This window comes from Bufo bufo, chromosome 6 (assembly GCF_905171765.1).
Source record: "Bufo bufo chromosome 6, aBufBuf1.1, whole genome shotgun sequence".
NCBI lineage: Eukaryota > Metazoa > Chordata > Amphibia > Anura > Bufonidae > Bufo > Bufo bufo.
This window is the reverse complement of record NC_053394.1, coordinates 154,206,597-154,232,802: the sequence shown is the minus strand read 5'-3', so window position 1 is coordinate 154,232,802 and position 26,206 is coordinate 154,206,597. Positions and strand designations below refer to the sequence as shown.

Sequence of the window (26,206 nt, the reverse complement as noted above, 5' to 3'; positions counted from 1 at the left end):
TGGTTAATTGCTGGGATTTGTAGTTTTGTACAAGTGGAGCCTTTGTGGGCCTGTGTTTGAAGAGTCCCTCCTGAATCCTGAGTTGTCCCCTATGTTGGGCTGACATGGCTGAGATCGGCCCGTTGTCCAGTCATATGGATATGTTCTGTCACCATCCAGTGAGGAGTAATAAACAGTCTGCTGTCCTGTCCTCCCATAGATCCTACCTCAGGAAGAAGATTACGGCTTTGACCTGGAAGAGAAGAATAAAGCAATTGTGGTGAAGTCTGTCCGGAAGGGGTCACATGCTGAGGTGAGAAGCATCAGGCAGAAATACGACCAGGATCACGTGGATTGGCAGATGGTCGTGGCGGATAACCACCCACAATACCCCACTGCACAGCATGAATGAGCCCAACGCCAGAGCTAGAACACTGCATTAAAGGGGGTTTCCCACAATAGACCTTTCTGTATTTCTCAGTGACTGCATTGTAGAGACTGTGCTCTTGGGTTCAGGATTGCTGGAATGTCAGAGGTTGGGCAGGGAAACGTCAGAAAAAGTCAATCTTGTGAAGTCTCCTTTGAGATGCATGTAAGATAACAATTATCTTTATGTCTGACTGATGTTCTGTCATTGTAGCAGTTAACGATCAAAGTGGAAAATCCATGGCGACCTCATTCCAAGACCTAATAGCGAGTTCAGATGAACTTTCCTATCATTCCTTGCAGTGTCTGCAATTAGACTTTCCAAAGTATGGTGCCAGGTTATTCATAGTCCTTGCATCTCATAGTGGCCCATGCAAGGGGGGAACTAACTCTCCTTAGGGAGAGAGCACCTTAATAAGTGTGAGGAGACTTATAGGCCATACATGCTCCTCTGGAATTCTGGGAGGGAAGAAATGCAAATGAGCTCTTAACAAGCTCTAATGCCACCAGATGTAAGACAGCTATCCTACAAGTCAATATTCAGCTCTTAAAATAAGCTTTGAGACATGACTTGGATATTAAATAAGCCAGCACCCCATCTGCAGACAGCTGTTTGAACTGACACTAATTGGAGGCCATTGCATTTTCAGTCATTGATGATCAGCATTGTGTCTGTAGATTAGTGAAAAGTTTATTGGTAATTGTGATATTTGATCCATCTATTTTTTGGCACCAGTGGAGCCACAATATAACTGAAGTAATTCCTGTTCCCTCCAATTGTGCTTCCGCCGGGTTAGTTTGATTTCCTTAGTTATTGTGGCATTCTACTCGGTGCAGTGTGGTAACCTGGAGAATTTCTCCCCTTGATCTCCCTGTAGATGGCTGGATTGCAGGTTGGACGGAAGATCTACACTATTAATGAGGACCTGGTCTTTCTCAGACCCTTCTCTGAGGTGGAGATCCTTCTGAACCAGTCATTCTGTGCTCGCAGGCCAATCCGCATCCTTGTGGCAATCAAATCCAAAGAGTAAGAATCTTTTAATACCTAGGAGCTGTAGCCGATGAGATCTGTTGAGAATTGTCTAGTCTCCATATAACCAATCATACAGAAGCATCCAGTCACATATCATGTATTCACATCAGGGTCTGTCTCTTGCTGCGAGGGTCAGAATATTACATTATGTGATATCTACACTGGATGCTGCGGTGTACGAGAGGTTGGTAGTGTTGTGTGCCAATTGATTGTGATCGGGTAGAGGTATGACCAGTGACTCTGACGCTAGCCTCTCTGTACATGCATAATCCTCTTTTTACTTGTGCTATAGGATTGTGAAGATCCCAGATTGTCCGCAGTCGCTGTGTTTCCAGATCAGGGGTTCAGCTCCGCCTTATGTTCACGCGGTAGGGAGAGGTAAGACCTACTGGTGGGATGTTGTTGTTTTTTTCTGTTCCCATCATTGCATGAAATAATCTATGGATCATACATGACACTTGTTCTTGTAGCAGCCCTGTACGACTACATATAACTCCACACCCCTGGAGTTTTTTTAAATAATTTTACAGGTGATTGGAAGATGTTGGTGTTGAATGTATATGCGGATGGTGCGGTGTATATACAACTTTGGTAGACAGACAGATCCAGTGTGGACAGTCCCCTTGAATATAGGCCTGTCGTAGTCACCCTCTGTACTATGAATATCTCTCACATGTTACCGCTGCACTGTGTATGCGCTGGGGGGGGTGTGACCTCTTTCTGCAATGGGATGAGTGTTTCTTACATTCTTTCTCTAGGTGTAAAGGCCCCTTTACATGGCACAATGTAGCAAGCGATTGTCAGGAAGGAATAATTTTTTTCCCGACAATTGCTTGTTCATCAGTGGAGGAGACCGCTGCATTTACATGCATTGATCCCGTCCACAGTATAAGGGGGAACGATCGCTACTGTCGGCACTCCTTCGACCAACACAGAATCATTGTTTGTTTAGACAACACAATCTGCTGCCAGCAAACGATGATTTAGGTGACCACACCAACGATCTATTACCCAATGAATAAGCGTTTTGCTCAAAGAGCATCGATACAAATGCTTGTTAGCAATAATCGGGCAATGTAAAGGGCCCTTCAGTCTGTTTTACTTGTGTGACACTCACACTTCATGGTAAACACTTCAAACGCCTTGTGTAATGTCAGTCATAGCCGACGAGCACTCGGGATTAATGTGCGGAGAATATCCACAGTGTCCTAAGTATCTACAGATGTGAGCAGAACGCCGAGGCTACTCTGACATCTGGTGTGCAGGGTCGACAGGCATCAGACTGGTGTATTGCCCTCCAAGGTATTATTTCACTTTCTCGCCCAGTTTCCTTGGGGGACACAGAAGACCTTGGGTATAGCTCATCTCCATAGGAGGCGTGACACTAAGTGAAAGCTGTTAAGCCCCTCCTCCACAGCTATACCCTCAGCCTGGAGAGAAAGGCAGCCAGTTTTTTGCTTAGTGTCCAAGGAGGCAAGACACTCCTTGCTCTGCAGGGCTGGTTTCTCCTTGTTTAAATTTTAGATTTTTACTTTTTTATTTCTTTTTGTTCCAGATCATCAGGGATAACAGAGTCGCACTAGACCTCTCTGTTCTCCCGGGGTTGAGCTGCGCCAGTGCCGGTCATCCGCACTGCTGCCTCCCCCACAGAAGGCAAGGTGGATCAGGGCAGCCTCGCTCCCCCACATCCCGCCAGCGCAAGGGTCGCCCGCACGCCAAGTCCCTCTTCCAGCGTCCTGCCACTACGGTGCCAGTAGCTGAAGGGGCGACCCTGCTGGAATGGACCGAGGGTGAAGACGGCTGTGGTAAGAGAGTGGCTTCTCCAGCCCTACATCCCCCACCCCCCACCCAATGGTCTCCTGCATGCCTGACCCCCCATACTGGGCCTCTAGTCCCCTGCTGGACCTAGGCTGGCTCCTGGGGTGCCGCAGAGCGGCAATCTGCTCCCTGCCTCCCCCCCCCCTTTTTTCCTGGCCCTCATAGTACATGCAGCTAGTGGCTGTCAGCCGTCGCCTGCCTTCTCCTCACGGGCACCCCGTCTTTGGGTCCCCCCCCATCTCGCCTGATCACATTGGGCCTTACCGGAGAGTGCAGGACGCTGCAGTGGAGTAAGGCCTCGCCTCCGGACAGCACTAATATTCCGGTGCGGCCGAGCCGGCCGGCGGGGTGGGCTCCCGCGGCCGGCAAACCGCCATTCCGGGTCCCTGTCTCTTCCGGCCGGCGGGGTGGGCTCCCGCGGCCGGCAAACCGCCATTCCGGGTCCCTGTCTCTTCCGGCCGGCGGGGTGGGCTCCCGCGGCCGGCAAACCGCCTTTTCGGGTCCCTGTCTCTTCCGGCCGGCGGGGTGGGCTTGACTATGCCCCAGCAGGCCCCGTCCGACCATCGGTGCCGGTCGGCGGGGCTCAGCAAATTTGGTCCTAGGCTTCGCGGCCTGCTGGGCCGCAATTTCGACCGGCCCGCGGGGTGGGCTCCCGCGGCCGGTTTAAAGCGCCATTCCGCCTCAGGTCCCGGCGGTATAACGGGCCGGGCGCCGCAAATTTAGCCCCCGGCTTCGCGGCCTACTAGGCCGCAATATTCCGGTCTCTGGTGGAGGGGGCGGGAACCTCTCCAGGCGCGAATTCTTCCCGCCTGGAGGTTCCTCCGCCCCCAGGGGATCGCACGCCGCCCTCCAGGCCGGATCCCTGTTAACCCTTTGGGTACAGGCCGGCTCCCAAATGGGTCTGTATAGTTGGCCCCCCTTTTTTTCTCAGGTGCCCATATATGGTGGCTCCCCTTTAGCCTTGGAGAGGCTGTGTTTTAAATATATATATAAAAAAAAAAAAATTATAATAATAAAATAAATAATAATAGATCACTGATTTCTATTGGACTGCGCAGGACGCTGCAGCCTCATCAGTAGTACTGCATGTCTGCATGACCTCTTTCCACAGGCGGCATGGTGTTGCGCTCCCAGCCTGCGTCGCTGCTAGGGCATTTCCCCTTTTAGGCGGTTTTCTTGCATCTTCCAGGATACGGCGCTGGCCAAGTGCATGCGGCCCTTCCAGGGGCAGCATTCATCTTCTCTCCAGTTATGGTGCCTGCCATGTGCATCCCCCCCCCCTCCTAGGCGGGATACTGCACTCTCCCTGGCTGCCGGCTGGCCATGTGCATGACCCCCTTCTTAGGCGGAATACCTTCTGCGTTCCTGCTGGATTATAGGGTATGTCCTGCTTCTCTGAAGTAGGTACGGCCTTAGGCATCACTCCCTTTTGGGACCGGCCTTTGCACTCTTGCCGACTGCAGTTTGCCAGATACAATTTCCCCCCTTTTCGGGGCGGACTGCTTGCGTTCCATCGCATGCTATACTAGGCTTGTGCATAACTCCCTTTCAGGTTGCACTTTGCAATTCCGTACATGCTGTGGCACTCTGTGGCGAGCCCCCCCTTTCTCGCTAAATTAACCTTTTGCAGTGAGCGGACGTTCTTGTGCGTTGTTTGGGCCGTGTATGCCTTCTCCTCCTGTAGGTGGGTTGGCCTTCTCACTGCTTACGGGCTGCTCGTACGTATGCCTCATCTACTTCCTGCGGCATACTTTTGTTTTCTTGGGATACGATGCCTGCCACAAACCTTGCACTCGTCTCTAAGGAGTTCATTCTGTCCACCTGACCCGGACGGGCTCTACTTGCTCTCTGCTGCACGGAGCTGGGTGGTACTCATTCATTTAGTTGGCCCTTCATCCCAGGGAATGTTCGTGGTTCCTAGATGCGTGCCCATTCGTCCTTCCGCGGTATTGCTTCCCTGCGCTAGTGGTCACATGGTCGAGAGTGCGGTTGTCTGGATCGCCCCTCGAATTCTTCGTTGGCTCTGGCAGGACTGCGGTTCCCTTGCCTGCTGCAATTTCCTCCTCTTCGAATGTAGTGTGGTATGAGTCCTTCCTCTTGGCGCCTCTACGCTACAGTCTGATCTGCTACCAGGTGCGGGCCGCTTTTCTCGGGAAGGTCACCCAAATTCTCTTGGGTGCTCGATTACCCAGGTCCGGAGGACCTCCGCCTTGGGTTCTTCAGGGTATTCTCCTTCTGCGAGGCGGTGAACCGGGCATCTCACAGTGTAGCAGGGTTCTGCTTTTGAGCTGTCCTATGGCTTCCCTGTTGCCCACTCCTCCGTTCGGTTGGAGGGTGTTATGCCGGCCTTTGTCTCGACTACCTTATCTTGCCGGCTCTGTTTGGCCGCCGCTCGATACAGATCACTCTGATGTGGCTTCTGTCCCGCCAGACTTCAGAGGTTGTTCCTTCACTGTCCTCCCCTCTGGGGAGAGCATGGTTGTTCATGTGGATGGTTCCGGTGTTCCTTTTGGCCTCGTACTGTCTCCCTTGTTCACACTGGCTGTATTAGCTGTGCCGATTTATCGAGTCTACCGCGTTCTGTCCTCCCGCTGAGTGCAGAGTGTGTGGTCCATTCTAAGACAATGGTCCTGCTGTAGACTTACCTTCTCGGTAACTTGGGGGGACTACCTTTCGGTCCAGATTATCCTTTGATCTCCTACACCGGGACTGTAGAACATGGCTACATCAGCATGGACTATAGCCTGTCTTGTCCTGGCATCTGGCGGATGCTGGGCGGACCCTTTTGGTTCCTTTCCGTCTGTCCTTCTGCTCCCCCACTCGGGTGGATACGGGACAACGTTGCTCGGGGGCCGACGGGACCAGTTTGTCAACTTCTGCCCGTGTTACTGGTCTGCGCCTGATCACATTTGATTTTTCGCCCGCTTGCCAGGCGACTCCAGCGGTTTCGCTACTGCCCGCTCCTGGCTGTATTTCGTCCAGGATCTGTCGTAAGACTTATGTTTTTTTTATCTGGGGTTCTGTGGGAAGCTGTGCATTCCCCACTCTGACTTTTCTCTCCCCATGGTTCTGTCTTTTTTCCAGTCCGGCCTGGACCTGGGACTGGGATTCCTTTACTTGAGGTATCAGTGTCAGCGCTGTTCTTCCTCTTCCAGCGTTCCCCGGCCCTCTGGGCCTGTCAAGACCTTCTTACTCGAAATGGCTCTTTGGTTCCTCTGTACTGTCCTTCGGTACCGCCCTGGGAACTACATACTGAGTTCTCGGCGCTCCAATCTTGTCCTTGGAGCCGTTACAGAAGTTCTCTCTACCCCTCCTGTCCTGTACGGTTGTGTTTCTGTATCAGTCGTGTCTCTGACGGGTGCCTGAATGGCCCCCTTTTTGTTCTGAGCCTTCTGTCTTTTCCCAGGACAGGGCTGTTCTACATCCCGTTCCTTCCTTCTGAAGGTGGTGTTTGCCTTTCGCTTCAACACTTCACCAATTTGGACGTTGTTTGGGCCTTACAGTTTTTACTTGGAGATCTCCGACTCTTGTCGACGTTCGGTCTCTTGGGTTTCCTGGAGGTCCGCGCTTAGAGTTGACGGACTCCAGGGTGGTTTTCCTCCGCTTTATCAGATTGGCTATTGCTGAGGTTACCGCACCGAGGGCAGGATTCTGCCTTTACTGTCACCGTTCATTTCACCAGAGCGGTCGGTGCCTCCTGGGCCGGAGGCTTTGGGCTTCGGCCATGCATTTGAGCAAGGCGGCCACAGGTCTTCCTTGCACGCTTTACAGAATTCTACAGGGTGCATACTCTGGCTTCGGCGTATGCTGCCTTGGTCCGCCTGGGTCTGCAGGCGGCGGTTCCTTGATGCCTTCGGGTGCTTCGCCTTGGAGCTGTGGTCCCTCCCCTTTTGGACTGCTTTTGAACGTCCCAAGGTCTTCTGTGTCCCCCAAGGAAACTGGGCGAGAAAACGAGATTTTTGTATAACTTACCAGTAAAATCTCTTTCTCGCTCTTTCCTTGGGGGACACAGCACCCACCCATTCGTTGTTTTTCTCTACACGGTTTCCGAGTTTGTGTTACCCGTTGGGTAGTTGGCTTGTTGGTTCCTTGTTGGACTTTGCCTTTTCTCACTGCTTGGACACGCAACTGGCTGCCTTTCTCTCCAGGCTGAGGGTATAGCTGTGGAGGAGGGGCTTAACAGCTTTCACTTAGTGTCACGCCTCCTATGGAGATGAGCTATACCCAAGGTCTTCTGTGTCCCCCAAGGAAAGAGCGAGAAAGAGATTTTACTGGTAAGTTATACAAAAATCTCGTTTTTATGCATAAAGCCCAGTAGATTTATTATTGCGAGACAACACAAACTACACAAAGTGTAAATGTGTCATTACATAGAAATAGAGCTGTGTGCAAACTGGATGTTATGTGTATGTACTGTATATGTGTGTGTGTGTAAGCACTGGATCTGTTTACTGTATGGTATATGTGAGTGCTGTTTACTGAGTGTGTTGTGTATGTGTGTATATAAGTGTGTGTACTTATAGTATGTATGTATATACAGTGGATATAAAAAGTCTACACACCCCTGTTAAAATGTCAGGTTTCTGTGATGTAAAAAAACGAGACAAAGATAAATAATTTTAGAACTTTTTCCACCTTTTAATGTGACCTATAAACTGTACAACTCAATTGAAAAACAAATTGAAATCCTTTAGGTAGAGGGAAGAAAAAAATATAAAAATAAAATAATATGGCTGCATAAGTGTGCTCCTTTAATGTTGCTGTAGGCCTCTTGGAGCCTCCCAGACCAGTTTTCTTCTGTCTTTTCATCAATTTTGGAGAGACGTCCAGTTCTTGGTAATGTCACTGTTGTGCCATATTTTCTCCACTTGAAGATGACTGTCTTCACTGTGTTCGATGGTATATCTAATGCCTTGGAAATTCTTTTGTACCCTTCTCCTGACTGATGCCTTTTAACAATGAGATCCCTCTGATGCTTTGGAAGCTCTCTGTGGACCATGGCTTTTGCTGTGGGATGCGACTGAGAAAATTTCAGGAAAGACCAACTAGAGCAGCTGAACTTTATTTGGGGTTAATCAGAGGCACTTTAGATGATGGCAGGTATATGCTGACTCCTATTTAACAGGATTTTGAATGTGATTGCTTAATTTTGAACACAGCTACATCCCCAGTTATAAGAGGGTGTGCACACTTATGCAACCACATTATTTTAGTTTTATTTATTTTTTTCTTCCCTGCACCTAAAAGATTTCAGTTTGTTTTTCAATTGAGTTGTACAGTTTATAGGTCACATTAAAGGTGGAAAAAGTTCTGAAATGATTTATCTTTGTCTCATTTTTTTTACAGCACAGAAACCTGACATTTTAACCGGGGTGTGTAGACTTTTTATATCCACTGTATGTGTATGGCAGGTATGTTAAAGAGGACCGGTCACCTCTCCTGACATGTCAGCTGTAGTAACTACTTCATTCACCGTGTAATAATAATTCTGAAGCATCTATTCTCATGACTCTATGCTGTTCCCTTCCTGTATTATTTCTGCTAGAAGTTTACAAATAAATTCCAGCAGTCTGCAGTAAAGGTACTGCTGGGTGCTACCAGTAGGAGGTATGTCTGACTCTGTCTAATTAGTGCTGCTCTTGTCACACCCTCAACTGGTATAATCCATCTGTACCTTTACTGCAAGCTGCTGGCAATTCATTTATAACTTCTAGAAGGAATAATAAAGGAATGGGACATTATAGAGATATAAGAATAGATGCTCCAGAATTGTTATAACATGGGGAATGCTATTAGTTACTACAACAGACATATCTAGAGAGGTGACAGGCCCTCTTTAAGTATTGTAGTTAAAAGGTTGAAAAATACACAGGTCCATCAAGTCCAACCTATAAGGCAAAAACCACCATGAGGCAGATAACAGTTGTCCCATATTAGCGGAATAAATTCTTCAATGCCCCATCTCCAGAAATCTAGTACCTATAACCTATGTAACTTTCAAGAAAGATATCCAGGCCCCTTTTTAAACTTGTTCAGTGTATCAACCTTCACAACATCCCGTTGCAGAGTAGAGAATCCCACAGTCCCACTGCCCTTACAGTATAAAAAAATCTCTGTGTTATAATGAAACATTTTTTTTCTAAGTATGGAGGATGCCGCCTTATCATGAGTTGTAAAAAAAAAAAAAAAAAAAAAAAAAAATTGTTAGAAATAAATATGTACTGTCCTTTTGATATATTTTGTAAATTGTAATTAGCTACCTTCTTTCTGAACTTTATATTGTCAGATTTGATAACCTGTCTTTCTACTGCAATCCACCCATTCACTCTGTTCTGCACCCGCTCCATTTCAGCCATGTCCTTCTAATACTCAGTTGCCCAATGTTGTACACAATATTCCATGTGTGGTCTGACTAGTGATTTGTATAGAGTCAAAACTTTTGTCATGAGCCTCTTTTGATGCATCCAAGGATTTTATTGGCCTTTGCAGCAGCTGCCTGGCATCGGTTGCTTAGGTTGAATGTTTATCAGTATCCCATCAATATCTGAGTCTTTCACATAATTGTAGAGCTTTGTTCCCTCAACCCAAGTCCATGACTTTACATTTATCCACATTAAAGGGGTTGTCCGGGTTCAGAACTGAGCCCGGACATACCCATAATTTCACCCAGGCAGCCCCTCTGATGTTAGCATCGGAGCATGTCATGATCCGATGTGCTCCCTTGCCCTGCGCTGGATCGCGCAGGTCAAGGGCTCTTTTATTTACAACAACACATTGCCGGGCGGAGGCTTTCGCCCAGCAGTGTGTTCGGTGACGTCACCGGCTCTGATGGGCGGGCTTTAGCGCTGCCCTAGCTTTTTTACAGGCAAGGGCAGCGCTAAAGCCCGCCCATCAGTGCCGTTGACATCAACCTGGCAGCCCCACGGAGAGCCCGGTACATCACCAGAACTCAAAAAAATGCCTTTGCCCTGCGCGATTTAATGCTCAAGTCAGGGGGGCTGTCTGAGTGAAAATAGGGATATGTCCGGGTTTAGCTCTGAACCCGGACAACCCCTTTAAGGTTGACACCTCTCCGCTCAATCGCTCAGCTTACTCAAATCCCTCTGTAATATTTATTGCCCTTGGTTATTTTACAGAGCCTATCTGCCAATATTGAAATTCTGCTCTGTAAGCCCTAAGCAGTGTTATTAATAAATATAGTAAAAGAAAAGGGCTCAGTACTGACCCCTGTGGCACCCCACTGGTGACCCCCATCTGCGGCTGTACCATTAATAACCACCCTATTTTTTTCTGTCACTGAGCCAGTGTCTAACCACATTACACATATTATCTTTTAGTCCCAGTATCCCCACCTTATGGACCAGCTTTTTATGTGGCACAGTCCAGATAAATAACATCTACTGAAGTACCCTGGTTCAGTCTGGAACTTCCCTCCTATAGAAGCTGATCAGATTAGGCTCTTTTCACACTGCTTCTGCAATATACATTAAGGTCATCTGAAGTGTAGCATTTTTGTAGCTTCTTTACGAAACCTCTTAATGGAGGATGAATGAAAACTTACCATGTTGTGGTCACTATTACCCAGGTGACCCCAAACACTGTTTGGTCTATTGTTTTAAAGGGACATTTCCATCATTTAAATCACTTATTAACAGCCTGTATTTTTTCATAAAAAAACAAGTGGATGGTTTTCTGGATTCAATTTTTTTGAAGTCACTCCATTTATTCTACTTCGTGTCCTGGCTCTTTAAAGAGGACCTATCACAATAAAACGCAGTGAAATCTACTTGCCGCATGTTATAGAGCAGAAGAAGCTGAGCAGATTAATATATCAGTTTCTAGAAAAAAATTCACCAAAACTTGTAATTTATACATTTAAATCTCTGCTGTTTCTGAGCTCAGCTATATACGGGGGAGGTCTTATCAGAGATTGATAGCATTCCCTGTGTGTGTATACAGAGATAGCTGTCACTCAGTAATAGTAGTGCATTGGTGCGGTCTTGTCAGTGATAGCATTCTCTGTGCAAGGGCTCGTGCACACGACCAGCAAATTGTGGATCTGCAAAACAGATACCGCCATGTGCATTCCACATTTTGAGGAACGGCCAGCCCGTAATAGAACAGTTTTATCCTTGTTTGTAATGTGGACAATAATAGGACACGTTCTATAATTTTTTTCAGCATGGACATGGAATGCACACTGAGTGTGTATACATTGATAGCTGTCAGTCACTTAAGACTGCCCTGTAGACAACTATAAGTTCAGAAAGAGCAGGGGGTTAAAGGTATAGATTAAAAGTCTTGCTGAATCTTTTATGTATATCAATCTGCTCATCTCCTCCTGCTCTATAATATTCTGCCCGCAGATTGTACTGCATGATAGGTTCACTTTAACTTCCTTAATTCTTTTGGCTTTTTATCACGGCAAGCTTTTAGACCATCAATGTGACCAGAGTAGGACGGGGAATGAGTGACTCAGTTAGAGCATCCCACAGTACACTAATCAATGCAATGCTCTTCTTTGTGCGACTTGATCTAGGCCTATCAAGAGAACAATAGAGCTTTCATACTGTTATCACAATTCTACACCTACTATTATCATGAGGACTGCCTTTCAGGTAACATTTGCCCCTCACAGCAGTAGTAAACAGCAATAGATTATCTATCTATAAATCTTCTCATTTCTGCTGACTGCTATAGAAGGATAATATATTTTTCTATTTCATAGTACTGCCAAAATGAAAAAGCCAACAATTCTAAAAAATACTCCTTTCTGATGTGTCCTTGTTAGCGATTGTCTGGCTAATTCTCGGCCAGTGTAAAGGGGGTCCTGTGGTGTGAGAATCTGGAGCTCAGAAATTATCCCCATTAATAACATTCCAGCCGCAGGTGGTCTGCAGGTTACAGGGTCTCGGCAGCCAAAGGAGGTTACTGCCCCGATACTGTTTTTTCTGAATAGGTGTCCAAGTGCATAATGTTATGGATTATTATTCTATATACATTCTTCATATAGCAGTAGAATGATTACTTCCCCTCAACTGTACAGTGCCATCATACTGCAGAGTATGGGTGTGAGTGGGGCCGTATATACAGAAAGAGAGATCTTTAGCTGCCTCTAGATATAGATGCGGTTTAGTGATCATTCTGTCCCATGTCTACTTGTTTTCAGGGTCACAGGCTGCTGCCGTAGGTCTCCATCCTGCACAATGTATCCTCAAGGTGAATGGAACAAATGTCAAACATGACAGTCACATCGAGGTCCTAGAGCATTTCACTGCCTACCGAAAAAACCCACAAAACCCCCTGGTAAGTATGAATCAGGTACTACAACTATTAGCATCCACAGTTATAAAAAAAATATCAAAATATATTCTGAAGTAAAGCGGAATCCATAGAGTTTAGGATCGGGACTTTGAATATGATGGAGAAGATATAAATATACAATTTATTACACCATTCACAAAATTCATATCATAAAATATCTAAAACTTTCTAATTCATGCCAAATAGTTACTCGGTCCTTTTTAACATCTGATTGTGGAGCTCGCGCAAACAGGACTAAAATCTATTCACACAGTGCTGTATATAGTCTCTACTTCAATGTAAATCTTTACTTGATCTCTGTATGTATTATTTATTCCTGCCCGTATTAGTTCATATAATGTCACGTACTTCAGTATGGCACAGTTAATATAGAACACTTTTTTGTAGCAGTAAAGAATAATCAATGTAGCAGGATGGGTATGTTGCAATTGTTCACTGCAGCAGAGGAAAGGCTTCGCTTTAAATATGTAGTGTGGATCGCGCTGTAGCGCTTCTTACCAGTACCAAGGTCTGTCTGCTCCGCCGTACTGCCTCAGGCAATATTCGATGTGTTTGGCGTAGGCGCTTAATATGAACCTGGTTTGGCTTTGTTGCGTTCCTCACTGTTAATTGTTGGCTGCAAAGATTTGCAGTCCGCTCTCATACCGGCATCACCTTTGGCGCATGCGGGATCTTGATTTCTGAACGCCGCTCCTCCTTGTTGTAGCGATTATAGATTAGATCCTCTCAATATTTCAAATCTACTGCGCAGTCTAGTATCTCCTCTTATGAGAGAACATGGTGCTCGGCACGCGCTATATTCTCTCAGTCCTGACAGTGGAGAAGGAGAGAGGTATGTGTGGCTAATCAAAGCAGGAGGCGGGACGGGGGAGGTAATAAACTGCTGCGCCGTCTGAGCTCGTGAGCTCAGCGAACGACAGCCTCCTCCTCCTCCTGAGTGTTTTGTGTCCTCCCCAGCATCAGCCCGAGTCCCAGAGTCAAGCAGCCAGCATAGCAGGTACCCGGCCTGGCCACTGTGCCACCAATGATAATTAACCTTTAATACAGATACAGGAGGTTGGTGCCGGCGGCAGAATCACATAGTCGGCACCTGAGGGGTTAACTGCCGCTGATCGCAGCGCCCTGTCATAGAGGCCAGCACCCGCCTCCTGTATCTGTATTAAAGGTTAATTATCATTGGTGGCGCAGTGCACCCTCCTCCCCCAGTCTTAAAAACATTGGTGGCGCAGTGCGCTCTACAAACCCCCTCCCCCTCAGTATTAAATTCATTGGTGGCACAGTGTGCCCAAACCCCCCCAGTATTAAAATCATTGATGGCAGTGGCCACAGGGTCCCCTTATCATTGGTGGTGCAGTAGCAGTTGTGATCGGAGCCCCAGCAGTGTAATCCTGGGCTCCGATCGGTTACCATGGCAGCTTGGCTGCCATGGTAATCTCGCTGCTGTGTGTACGATGCACAGGGCAGCAGGGAGTGTGTGAGGTCCTATTCACCCTAATAGATCTCTATCAGGGTTAATAGGACAAGGGATTAAAAGATCCCAGGTTCTAGCCCTTGAAGGGACACTGACAGGCGAAATCAGCATATATAGTTAGATATATCACATTACAGGTCTTATAGAGTCTTTTAAAAGCATAGAACTATCCCCCCTGTCCACCTTATAAAGAGCGAAATATAAAGTTTTATAACCTGCATCTGCGGTCAGCAATCTGCCCAAGGTGCGGCGTTTCATGTGAAAATGCGCCCAGCCAGCCTTCCCAACTGCCGTTCTTAAGCCCCTGGGCGGGGCTAGAACTCTCCCCAGTCCCGATCCTGCGCAATTCAATCCTCCGGGCATCGTTCATGCCCAATCTTCTGCGCCTGCGCCCCGCCGTGCCGTCGGACGCACTATAATTAACCCCTTATATGATGTGAGTGAGCAGCGCTCTGAAGCGCTGCTCTGAACAGTGCATGGCTGAGGCTGCAGCTGCCTCAGCCATGCACTGCCTGTAATGTGATATATCTAACTATATATGCTGATTTCGCCTGTCAGTGTCCCTTTAAGGGGGGAAATGGTTATTAAATAAAAAGTAAAAAAAAAAAATAAATATTAAGTATAAATCGCCCTTTTCCCCAATTTTATATATAAACAATAAATAAATAAACATATTACATATCGCCACGTCTGAAAAATCCAAACTATTAAAATATATAAAAAATCTCCTATGCGGTTAATGCCGTAACAGAAAAATAAATAAAAACCACGCAATTCGCAATTTTTTTTAGTCACCTTGTCCCCCCAAAAAATAGGATAGGACTGTTCGATTATGGGCCGGACATTCCAAAAAAAATGCGGAATGCACGCGGCTTTTTTGGTGTTTTATTTTTTTTTTGCAATGGTATTAAGTATTGCAATACTTTTTTATGGTATCAAAACCGAATCAAAATTTTTGTATTGCAACAATTTTAGTATTGAGTATAGCAATATCGCACTGTATTATATTTTTTATGATATGAATTTTGTGAATTGTGTAATAAATTGTATCTTTTATATTTTAAATCTGTGAGCCGGCCATTGTTTGTATTGTCTTAAATTAGCAAAGTGGTTTTAGCTGGCTGAGCTCCACTCTGGTGAGCCCCTCAAAGATACTGTATTTTAATGGAGAAGATGGCTTCTTCCTGCCAGTGATAACCGCAGCACCTCATGTGTGCGCGGTTTATCATGAATGGTGTGTGTGGGTAGATGTGTATATATAATGCCTCTGGTTTCAGGGACTGTTCCAGTGGATCTACAGAACACATGAGGATGCAGAGGAAGACCAAGAGCAAAGATCTAAACCTGATGAGTGTCTGAACGGCAGCCCATGTGAAGAACGCAGCGCCGTCTTCTTCCTGGACACAAGTGTCCCTAACAGACAAGCAGGTAACACACCACTAGTCTCATCTCCTGTGGTTTAGGACACCCTGACCATTGAAGAAGTATCGGCTACCATTGAGGGGGGACAGTGATATTACAGCCATGGGGTTAAAGTTCTCCAGCTTTCTGTTCTGGTGAATTCTTCGGATGTACGACGGGTGTTGCAGCCTTGATTGCCATGTAGCCCCAGCCTAATGATATCTATCTAAAAGAAAAACTGTTTATGCTGCCCGTAGCATCCAAACACAGTGCAGCCTTCATTTCTTGCCCATTTTCCTTGGGGGACACATGAGACCTTGGGTATAGCTCCGCTCCCTAGGAGGCGTGACACTAAGTGAAAGCTGTTAAGCCCCTCCTCCAGCAGCTATACCCTCAGCCTGGAGAGAGAGGCTGCCAGTTTTCGCTTAATGTCCAAGGAGGCAAGACACTCCCTGCTCTGCAGGGCTGTTTTTTTTTCTCTCCTTATAATCTTTTATTTTATTTTTTCTTCTTCTCTTCAGGGACAACAGAGACGCACTAGACCTCTCTGTTTCTCCCGGGGTCGAGCTGCGCCACTGCCGGTCATCCGCACTGCTGCCTCCCCCACAGAAGGCAAGGTGGACCCGCCAGCGCAAGGGTCGCCCGCACGCCAAGTCCCTCTTCCAGCGTCCTGCCACTACGGTGCCAGTAGCTGAAGGGGCGACCCTGCGGGAACGGACCGAGGGTGAAGACGGCTGATGGTGAGAGAGTGGCTTCTCCAGCCCAACGCCTCCCCCCCCCCCCCCCCCCCCCCCCCACCCGGTCTCCTACGTGACTGACCCCCATACTCGGGCAGGCTGGCTCCTGGGGTGTCTCCTGTCCTACAATCATCCTCTTCCCTGAAATGGCTGACAACAGGGGACATACTTGGGCAGACTGGCTCCTGGGGTGTCGCAAGGGCTGCAATCCATGCTCCCAGCTCCCCTCCCGCCCCCCTACCTCCATGGGACATTGGCGGTCACCTCACCGCTCCTCCGCGGCAGCCATGGATAGCCGTTCTGCCTCTTTCCCTGCGGCAGGGCCGGGAGGCCTGCGCCAAGCTGCCCCGGACCCTCCTCTGCCCGCCCCTGCTATGGAGATTTGCCTGACTCTTCCAGCCGCGGGGTGAGATCCCGCGCCCGGCATGTACATGCGGGCGCATTTGCGCCGCTCCGGGTCCCTCCTGACCCCGGCCGACCGTCGGTACTTGTCCCCTTTCCTACTAGGCCGCAATTCCAGCCCTTCTTCTCCGGGCCCCCTGACTCTTCCGGCCCGCGGGGTGGGCTCCCGCGGCCTGCATGTAGATGCGGACGCCTTCGCGCCGCTCCGGGTCTCTCCAGGCCCCGGCCGACCACCGGTACATCCCGGTTGGCCGGGCGCCGCAAATTTAGGCCCTGGCTTCGCGGCCTACTAGGCCGCGATTCCGGCCTTAATTGTAGGGGGAGGGAACTTCTTCCAGGTGCGAATTCTTCCCGCCTGGAGGTTCCTCCTCCCCCAGGGGATCTCTGCGCTGCCCCCAGGCCAAATCCCAGTTAACCCCTTAGGTACTAGCCAGCTCCATGGGCCGGCTCCCGTATAGAGGAGGCCCTCTGAGATCCGGGCCTTCCTCATGGGCCTGTATGGTGGCCCCTTCCTACCTCTCAGAGAGGCTGTGTCATAGAAAAAAAAAAAAAAGAATCCGAATCAAGTTTGTACGCTATGGAATTCTTGTTGGCTGCGCTGGACGCTGCAGCCTGATGTCGGTAGAGCTGGCCATGTGCATGCCCCCCTTCCATAGGCGGCATGTTGCGCTCCCCGGACACAGCGCTGGCCAAAAGTATATGCCCCCTTCCCTGGGCGGAATCTTGCAACCCGCCCCCGAGGACAGTGTCGACCGGGTGCATGTCCCCTTTCTATAAGCGGAATTCCGCACTCTCACCGGTTACGGTACTGGCCTTGTGCATGACCCCCCCCCCTTCCTAGGCGGACTACTGCACTCTCCCTGGCTGCGGGCTGGCCATGTGCTTGACCCCCTTCCATCGGCGGGGTGCTTGCACTCTCACTGGGTGTGGTGCTGGCCACGTGCATGACCCCCTTCCTTAGGCGGAATACTGCACTCTCACTGGATACGTTGCTGGCCATGTGCATGACCCCCTTCCCTGGGTGGAATACTTGCACTCACACTGGATGCGGTGCTGGCCATGTGCATGACCGCCCCTCATTCCATAGGCGGAATTTTGCACACTCACGGGACTCAAGGCTGACCTTGTACATGCTGCGCTGACCTCGTGCATGTCCCCCTTTATTGGCGGGGTAGTTGCACTCTCATGGGATACGGTGTTAGGTAGATTATTACACTATCACTTAATGCGATGGTATCCATGTGCATGTCCCCTTTCCCTAGGCGGACTTCCTGCGTTCCTACTGGATTCAGTGCGGCCATGTGCATGACCCCCTTCTGGGCGGAATATGGTATGCCCTACTTCTCTGAAGTCGGTACTGGTCTTGGGCATCACCCCCTTCTTAGGCGGGCCTTTACACTCTTGCCGAATGCAGTGTTTGCCAGGTGCATATCCCCCTTTTCTAGGCGGACTGCTTGCGTTCCATCGCATACTGTACTAGTCTTGTGCATGACTCCCTTCCAGGCGGCATATTGCAGTTCTGTAGATACTGTGGGGCTCTGTCGGCTTACGGGGCTGACCGTACGTATTTCCCCCTTCCTCCCACGACATACGTGTTTCTCTTGGGATACGATGCTAGCCGCACGCCTTACACCCTTCTCCGATGAGATCATTCTGCTTCCACCTGGTCCGGACGTGGTCTACTTGCTCTCTGCCTGCACCGAGCTAGGCGGTGCTCATTCTCGGGTGGACAGTATTTTGCGGTTCCGCTTGTGGCAGTATCCACCATGCTCGTTGGCCCTTCCACCCGTGGAGTGTTCATGGTTCCTGGATGCGTACCCATTTCGTCCTCCTGCTGCTTTGCTTTCCTGCGCAAGCGGTCTTATGGACGAGAGGGCTGTCTGCAGCGCCCTTCGAATTCTACGTTGGCTCTGGCGGGACTACGGTTCCCTCACCTACTACCATTCCCTCCTCTTCGGATGTAGTGTGGTATGAGTCCTTCCTATGGGCGCCCTCTGCACTTTAGTGCCGCTCTTATGCCAGGTCCGGAGCGGTTTGCAGCAATCGCCGACACGGGGGGGTCAGGGAACCCCCCACGCATTTAGCCGTGGTGCCTGCTCAATGATTTGAGCAGGCACCGTGTTCCGATCACCGCCTTCCGGTGATCGGAACTATACATGACGTACCGATACGTCATGGGTCCTTAAGGACTCTGGATCCATGCCGTACCAGTACGTCATGGGTCCCTATGGGGTTAAATCTCCCTCACAGGAATGGAAGAACCCCTTCCTCCGGTGGCACCATCGACATGGACTTTAGCCTGTCTTGTCCTGGCATCTGTCGGCTACTGGACGGACCCCTTCGGTCCCTTCCATCCGCTCTTCTGCTCCCCCACTCGGGGTGGCTACGGGATACAGTTGCTGGTGGGCCGATTGACCAGCTTTGCCGGACTCTTCTGCCCGTGCTACTGGTCTACTACTGATCACGTCCTTTTTTTTCTAGCTTGCTTAGGCGATTTCCAGCGGGCACGCTGGTTTTCGCTCTCGGCTGTGCTTCGTCCAGAATCTATTATCGGACTTGGAGATCTTACCTGCGGTTCTGTGGGAAGCGGGGCGTTCCCCCACTCCGCCTTTCTCTCCCCACGGTTCGGTCCTTTCTCCAGTCCGGACTGGGACTCTGTTCCTTGAAGGGTCAAGTGTCGCGCTATCCATCCTCCTCCGGCGTTCCCTGGCCCTCTCGGGCCTGTCAAGACCTTCATCCACGGGGTGGCTCATTGGTTCCTCTGTACCTTCCCCCGGTACCGCCCTGGGAACAAAATACTGTGCTCTCCCCTTCCCACGGACACTGCGCTGCTTGGACGTTGTTCGGGCCTTGAAGATTTACTTGGAGATCACCGGCTCCTTTCGGCGTTTGGACTCTTTTTGTGGTAACGGAAGGTCCGCGCATAGGGTTGCTGGCCTCCAAGGTGGTTTTCACCCGCTTCATCAATTGGCTATTGCTGAGGTTACCGCACCAGGGGCAAGGTTCTGCCTTTCGGTGTCGCCGCTCATTCCACCAGAGCGGTCGGTGCCTGTTGGGCCCAGAGACATCGGGCTTCAGCCGAACATTTGTGCACGGCAGCCACTGGTCTTTCTTGCATGCCTTTACCATGTTCTACAGGGTGCATACTCATGCTTTGGCGGATGCTGCCTTGGGCCGCCTGGTTTTTGCAGTCAGTGGTTCCTTGATGCCTACGGGTGCTTCGCCTTGGAGCTGTGGTCCCTCCCCTCTTGGACGTCCCAAAGTCTCCTGTGTCCCCCGAGGAAAATGGGCGAGAAAACGAGATTTTTGTGTAACTTACCAGTAAAATCTCTTTCTCGCTCTTCCTTGGGGGACACAGCACCCCCCCATTCATTAGTTTTTTCTACACGGTTACAGACTTGGTTTACCCCGTTGGGTAGTTGGCTGGTTGGTTCCACATTGTTGGTCATTGCCTTTTCTCACTACTTGGACACGCAACTGGCAGTCTCTCTCTCCAGGCTGAGGGTATAGCTGCTGGAGGAGGGGCTTAACAGTTTTCACTTAGTGTCACGCCTCCTAGGGAGCTGAGCTATACCCAGGATCTCCTGTGTCCCCCAAGGAAGAGCAAGAAAGAGATTTTACTGGTAAGTTATACAAAAATCTCGTTTTTTCATCAGCATATTGTGAAATGTAAACTACCCTGTGATTGATTGCTGTGGTCAGTGTGAACAGTTTTTCTTTTACAACGTCTCGTAATTGGCTCCCTTTGTGTTTTATTTCTTCACCATTTTCAACATTTATGCTTGCTGTTGATAAACAGGAACTATTTTTTTCACACTAAGAAAATTACTCAAGGCATAACCCTCAGTTAGAGCATCCCGCAGTACACTAATCAATGCAATGCTCTTCTTTGTGAGCCTTGATCTAGGCCCATCAAGAGAACAATAGAGCTTTCATACTGTTATCCCAATTCTACACCTACTATTATCATGATCTAGGGGGTTGAGTCAGCACAACCTGCCTGTAGGTGCAGATCACTATGGCGAAATACATATACAAACGGAAAATGCAAATGTGATCGCACACTACATCCAGCACTCTGCCCTCCAAGCTGGATGAGACATTGGTTTATATTTTGGCCAAAGCATAGTAAGCCACTCACCGCGTCAAGGTCGTCTCAATTGAGTGGTCCCTAACTCTTGTTCCTACCTGTTTATGGGCCATGACAGCCACATAAAATCCAGGGAATGCAGGTCAGCATGCAAGCCAAGTACACTTTGCTTGTAACCCCGTCCGGTGCCATTACAGCTTTCATCGGATCCAGGGATGCAAGTACCAACATGCATGCTGAACCCACCATATTCTTCTCCTGGAGCCAGATGGCTAATGGTAGGTTCTATATAAGCAGACTCAATTTTATACTGACTTTAAAACCAGCCTCCAGGACAGATTGACTGGTCAGGTGTGCAATGACTCCAAGGAGATCGCCACGCCTCCAATATATACTACAAAGAAAAAAATAGGGGGTTGAGTCAGCACAACCTGCCTGTAGGTGCAGATCACTATGGCGAAATACATATACAAACGGAAAATGCAAATGTGATCGCACACTACATCCAGCACTCTGCCCTCCAAGCTGGATGAGACATTGGTTTATATTTTGGCCAAAGCATAGTAAGCCACTCACCGCGTCAAGGTCGTCTCAATTGAGTGGTCCCTAACTCTTGTTCCTACCTGTTCATGATCTACCTGTAGTGTTGCGATCGCAGTAAGTTGCAAAACGACTCCGTTCACTTTCACTGTGCTACCATGTAGTGCAATCTTCGGATGTACGACGGGTGTTGCAGCTGTGATTGCCGTGTAGCCCCAGCCTAAAGATATCGATCTAAGAGAAAAACTGTTTATGCTGCCCGTAGCATCCAAACACAGTGCAGCCTTCATTTTTCATGAGCAGAAGACGAAATGTGAACTACCCCTTAATTTGTTGCTATGGTCAGCGTGAACAGTTTTTATTTTACACAGTTTCCTAATTGTCCCCCTTTTTCGGCATTTATGCTTACTGTTAATGAACAGGAACAATTGTTTTCACACTCGGATGTCACAACTTAGGGTTTGTCACAATTGTATCCAGTCTGAACCTCTGTGAGCTGCACATTGTGGCAGAGTATCAGGGCAGGAGAGTGACTTGTGCTGCTGTTGTGCTCAGCTTAGGCTACTTTCACACTCGCGTTTTGGGGGGATCCGTCATGGATCTGCAAAAACTGATTCGTTACAATAATACAACCGCATGCATACATCATGAACGGATCCGTTTGTATTATCTGTAACATAGCCAAGATGGATCCGTCATGAACTGTATTGAAAGTCAATGAGAGACTGATCCATTTTCGATTGGGTCAGAGAAAACGGATCCATCCCCATTGACTTACATTGCGTGCCAGGACGGATCCGTTTGGCTCACTTTCGTCAAGCGGACAGAGAAAACGCTGCAGGCAGCGTTTAGGTGTCCGCCTCCAGAGCAGAATGGAGACTGATCGGAGGCAAACTGATGTATTCTGAGCGGATCCTTTTCCATTCAGAATGCATTAGGGCAAAACTGATCCGTTTTGGACCGCTTGTGAGAGCCCATGACGGATCTCACAAACGGAAAGCCAAAACGCAAGTGTGAAAGTAGCCTTACATAGGCTTGCCTTTACTGAAACCTTGTAACAAGCCCTCAGCTGTGAGTAATATTAAGTTTGTTGGAGTTTTTAGCCCCTGAGTGATTTAATTCAGTGACAGCAAGTACAGGTAGTGAAAATGGTGAGGAGTTTAAACACATGGTGCTTTAGAAACTGTCGGAGCATCCTATAGAAACTCTTGGGGCATCCGATAGAATATAGTGTACATTGGTGCACAGGCAGCTGCTTCTGGCAGTGAGTGGGTTAACCTCTGACAGACAGCCACTCATTTATTATTAACATTTGCAACCGCTTCCCAGAAATCCCCAGCACTACAGGATCGCTCACCTTCATCTGTGAATTGTGGGTGGAGGGGGCGGGTGCAGATTGTAGTCCAGCATCCCAGGGAGTGTCTCTCACTGCTAACATGGTTTGGGGGAGCAGTCTGGAGTATGGGGTCCCCAGTGCTAAAGTGGATGATTTCCTTCTCCCTGTTCTCAGCCATAGCAACGTGCCCCTGCGCATTGGAATGTGCTGACTGACCCCCTTTTTTTTTTGCGATCTCCTCCTCCCGCCCATGTCTTACTATCTGGTGATGAGCAGATTGGCTCTGCATAGAAGTTGCGCAAGTAAAACCAATCACAGCACAGCTTTCTCTTCATATTCTTCTCTCAAAAAATGAAAGTAGCTTTGTGGTTGGTTGCTATGAGCAACAAACATAGTGGGGGAGATCTATCAAAACTGGCTTAGTTGTCCATAGCAACCAATCAACTTTCACCTTTCAGCGCTCCTTTCCTTCCTCCTACTGCTGTTTTCCCTTGCATCACTTTTGATTAATCTCCTCCCTGATTTTTAGACTTAAATCTGCCCCTTTGTCCCTTGGCAGATGTCTCTTCCTGCACCCCTTCACCCGTGATGGAGGACGCTCCACTTATTAACCTGACGGTGGAGAACGTCCATCTTGAGCATGGTGTGGTGTACGAGTATGTCAGCACAGCGGGAATAAAGTGTTACGTCCTGGAGAAGATGGTTGAACCTCGTGGCTCCTTTGGGATCACTGCTAAGGTAAGGGCGATTGTGGGTGAGCATCCTATAAAGGATTTTGCTATTTGTGGAAGCCGCTTGCCCTTTCACTATATGAATACATTTAGACCTATCACTAAAGGCTGAGTTACATGGAGCATATGATGCTGTCATTGATCTGATGAAGTATTGATAAGCCTCCAGATTGGCTGAATGATTGAGGTTCTCCAATCAGATCATTAGTGGATGTGGGATAGGGCCAGTTAACTCTGTGGGTTATAGGCGAATAGGCCCCTCAAGCCACCTGAATATCATGTTGGTTTCTCCTCAGATCCTTCAGGCTTTTATTGCTGATGATGTTCAGTTTGTGAAGAATTGTACAAGACTCATTGCCATGAGCAAATCAGTAATGACCATGCCGCAGTACGAATTCCGCCAAATCTGTGACACCAAACTGGAGAACATCACTCGTAGGATTAGCAGCTACACGGAGGTAACAATTCAAGATCCTATCCCCCTCATAGCCTGTATGTCTTCAGTTACAGGTGGTCATTTCCAGTATACACTGCTCACAAAAAGTTGGCTTTGGGTGAAATTTATGGAAAATGTAAAAAGTTCATGCTACAGTGATATTATATCATAAAAGTAGGGCATTTATGTAGAAGCATGCAATGGTGATTTCCTCATTTCAAACAATTTATTGAAACAAAAGCCAACAATTATACTGTACGTGATGTTAATGTCTCAATAACTAGTCATGTGGCCTTGAGCATCAGTTACAGCTTGACAATGACGTCTCATGCTGTTTACAAGTCAACTTATTGTCTGCTGAGGCATGGCATCCCACTCTTCATGAAGGGCGTCCCTCAGATCATTGAAGTTCTGGGGCACAGAATTACGAGCCTCTACACGGCGACTCAGCCGATCCCCTAGGTTTTCAATGGGATTCAGGTCTGGAGAAAGTGCAGGCCACTCCATTTGAGGTACCCCAGTCTCCAGCAGCTGCTCCCTAATGATGTGACCTCGATGAGCTGGAGCACTGTCATCCATGAAGATGAAATTAGGCCTGTGTTGTTCATGCAGAGGCACAATGACTGGATTAATGATGTTATTTAAGTAGTTTGGGCTTGTCACTGTACCAGTCACAAAGTTCTGTATTGACAAGACACACCTTCCCACACTGTAACACCACCACCACCAAAGGCTCGTCTGGTGACAACAGTGGCTGATGCATAGCGATCTCCTTGACATATCCAATATTGTTGGCGGCCATCATTTCGGCTCAGCGTGAATCGACTTTCATCAGTGAACAGCACTGAGGCCCACTAGTCCCTCGTCCAGCATAGATAATCTCTGGCCCATGCAAGACGATGACGCCTGTGACTTGTGGTGTGGTCAGGTACCCTTGCAGGTCATCTAGCACACAGAACACACTGACGTAAACTGTTTCGAATGGTCTGACGTGACTCTTGGGTGCCTCTCACCTCCCTTAAATGTGCCTGGAGTTGTGTGGCATTCATCATCCAGTTCTGCAGGGAATTGTTCACAATGAAGCAGTCATCAGTGTGGTATGTGGCCAAAGGAGGTCCACTTCTATGCTTCTCTGTGACTCTTCCAGTCTCTCTGTATCTCTGTTGCAACCTGCTGATGACACTCTGTGGCACTCTAAGCTCAGTGGCCACTTCGGTCTCAGAACATCGTGCTTGAAGCCTCACAATGGCAAGGTACTGTTGATCAATGGTTAGGTGTCATCTTGGTCTCATGGTGTCAAAATGTGAACAGCATGATGAGGAGGACTGTTTAAATACCTATTTTAATTGAACCAGGAAATGTATTGGGCGATTCATTGATCAAACACCTGTTGTGAATTTTGCCGTTAAGCTCTTTGTTAGAGAACAGCCAGTTGTGCAAAAAGTACTGAAACATTGAACAGTTGGACATGTGTATTCAAAAGTTTAGAGAAGGTCACATTAAGTTCACCTGTAAAAGTTTGAGTGCATTTTAGGTTCCTCCTGAAATTTCACCCACAAGCCACATATCCCTAACTTTTTGGGAGTAGTGTATATTGACCTCCATTAATCCTTATATCCCTTTGTCGTGCAGCCTCCTTCCTGCCTGCATCCAAAGGCCACCCCTCCCTCATTCTGTTCTCTATAGCTTGCATCCTCTTGCCTGGATCTGGCAGACATCCCTCCACCGTCCTGTACCCTGCAGCCTCTACCTTTCTGATACGTTGTACTGTTTCAGTTTTCTGCTCCTGCCCTTTTCACCCTTTGACTGGCATCTTTGTGATTGCATTTGTTGTCATCTCTCAGTTTGCAGATGAGCTCAGGATAAAGGTCAGTCCATCCTTTAAACACGCTACGAGTGAGCTGCACCCCCTGCAGAGCATGGACTTCTGCCCGACCAATTGTCATATCAACGTGATGGAGGTGTCATACCCTAAAACCACAACTTCAGTGGGGCGCTCCTTCAGCATTCGCTTTGGCCGGAAAAACTCATTTTTTGGCCTCGATCCGGATCAAGGTGAGACGAGGTCATATGACCAATGAAATGCCATGTATGTACACACTGACTGTGTGTATTTTGTATGCACTGAAATTGACCTGCCGCACAGATTTTAAAGGGGTTTTCAGTTTTTTGTTTTTTTTTTACTGATGAACTATCCTATCCTCTCGATAGGTCATCAGCATCTGATCGGTGGAGACCCCTCCAATCAGCTTTTTGAGAAGCTACCAGCGCTCGCAGTAGCGATGTGGCCTTCTCTCAGCTTACCAAGCACAGTGCTCTACATAGTATAGTGGCTGTGCTTGGTATCACAGCTCAGTCTCATTCATTAATGGGGCTTATCTGCGCCTAGGGCATTTGACCTATGAACGTGACGCCACATTGCCTAGCAAAAGCTGCGAGAAGGTCGCGGCGCCACTGCGAGTGCTGATGCCTTCTCAAACAG

The 26,206-nt window shown here is 48.4% G+C and overlaps 1 protein-coding gene across 2 annotated transcripts in view; it reads left to right on the top strand.

The window, feature by feature from the left end:
• The window catches only part of PREX1 (phosphatidylinositol-3,4,5-trisphosphate dependent Rac exchange factor 1), a 151,499-nt gene that overhangs the window by 94,400 nt on the left and 30,893 nt on the right, over positions 1-26,206 (top strand). Inside the window, exons 17-24 of one of the 2 annotated variants that reach the window (XM_040437367.1) lie at positions 200-292; positions 1,284-1,432; positions 1,731-1,816; positions 12,426-12,562; positions 15,329-15,479; positions 23,117-23,295; positions 23,585-23,746; positions 25,569-25,779. In XM_040437367.1, coding sequence (XP_040293301.1) covers positions 200-292; positions 1,284-1,432; positions 1,731-1,816; positions 12,426-12,562; positions 15,329-15,479; positions 23,117-23,295; positions 23,585-23,746; positions 25,569-25,779 — 1,168 coding nt within the window. Of the gene's footprint in view, positions 1-199; positions 293-1,283; positions 1,433-1,730; positions 1,817-12,425; positions 12,563-15,328; positions 15,480-23,086; positions 23,296-23,584; positions 23,747-25,568; positions 25,780-26,206 lie in introns of both variants that reach the window. The other variant, XM_040437365.1, reaches the window with a different exon arrangement.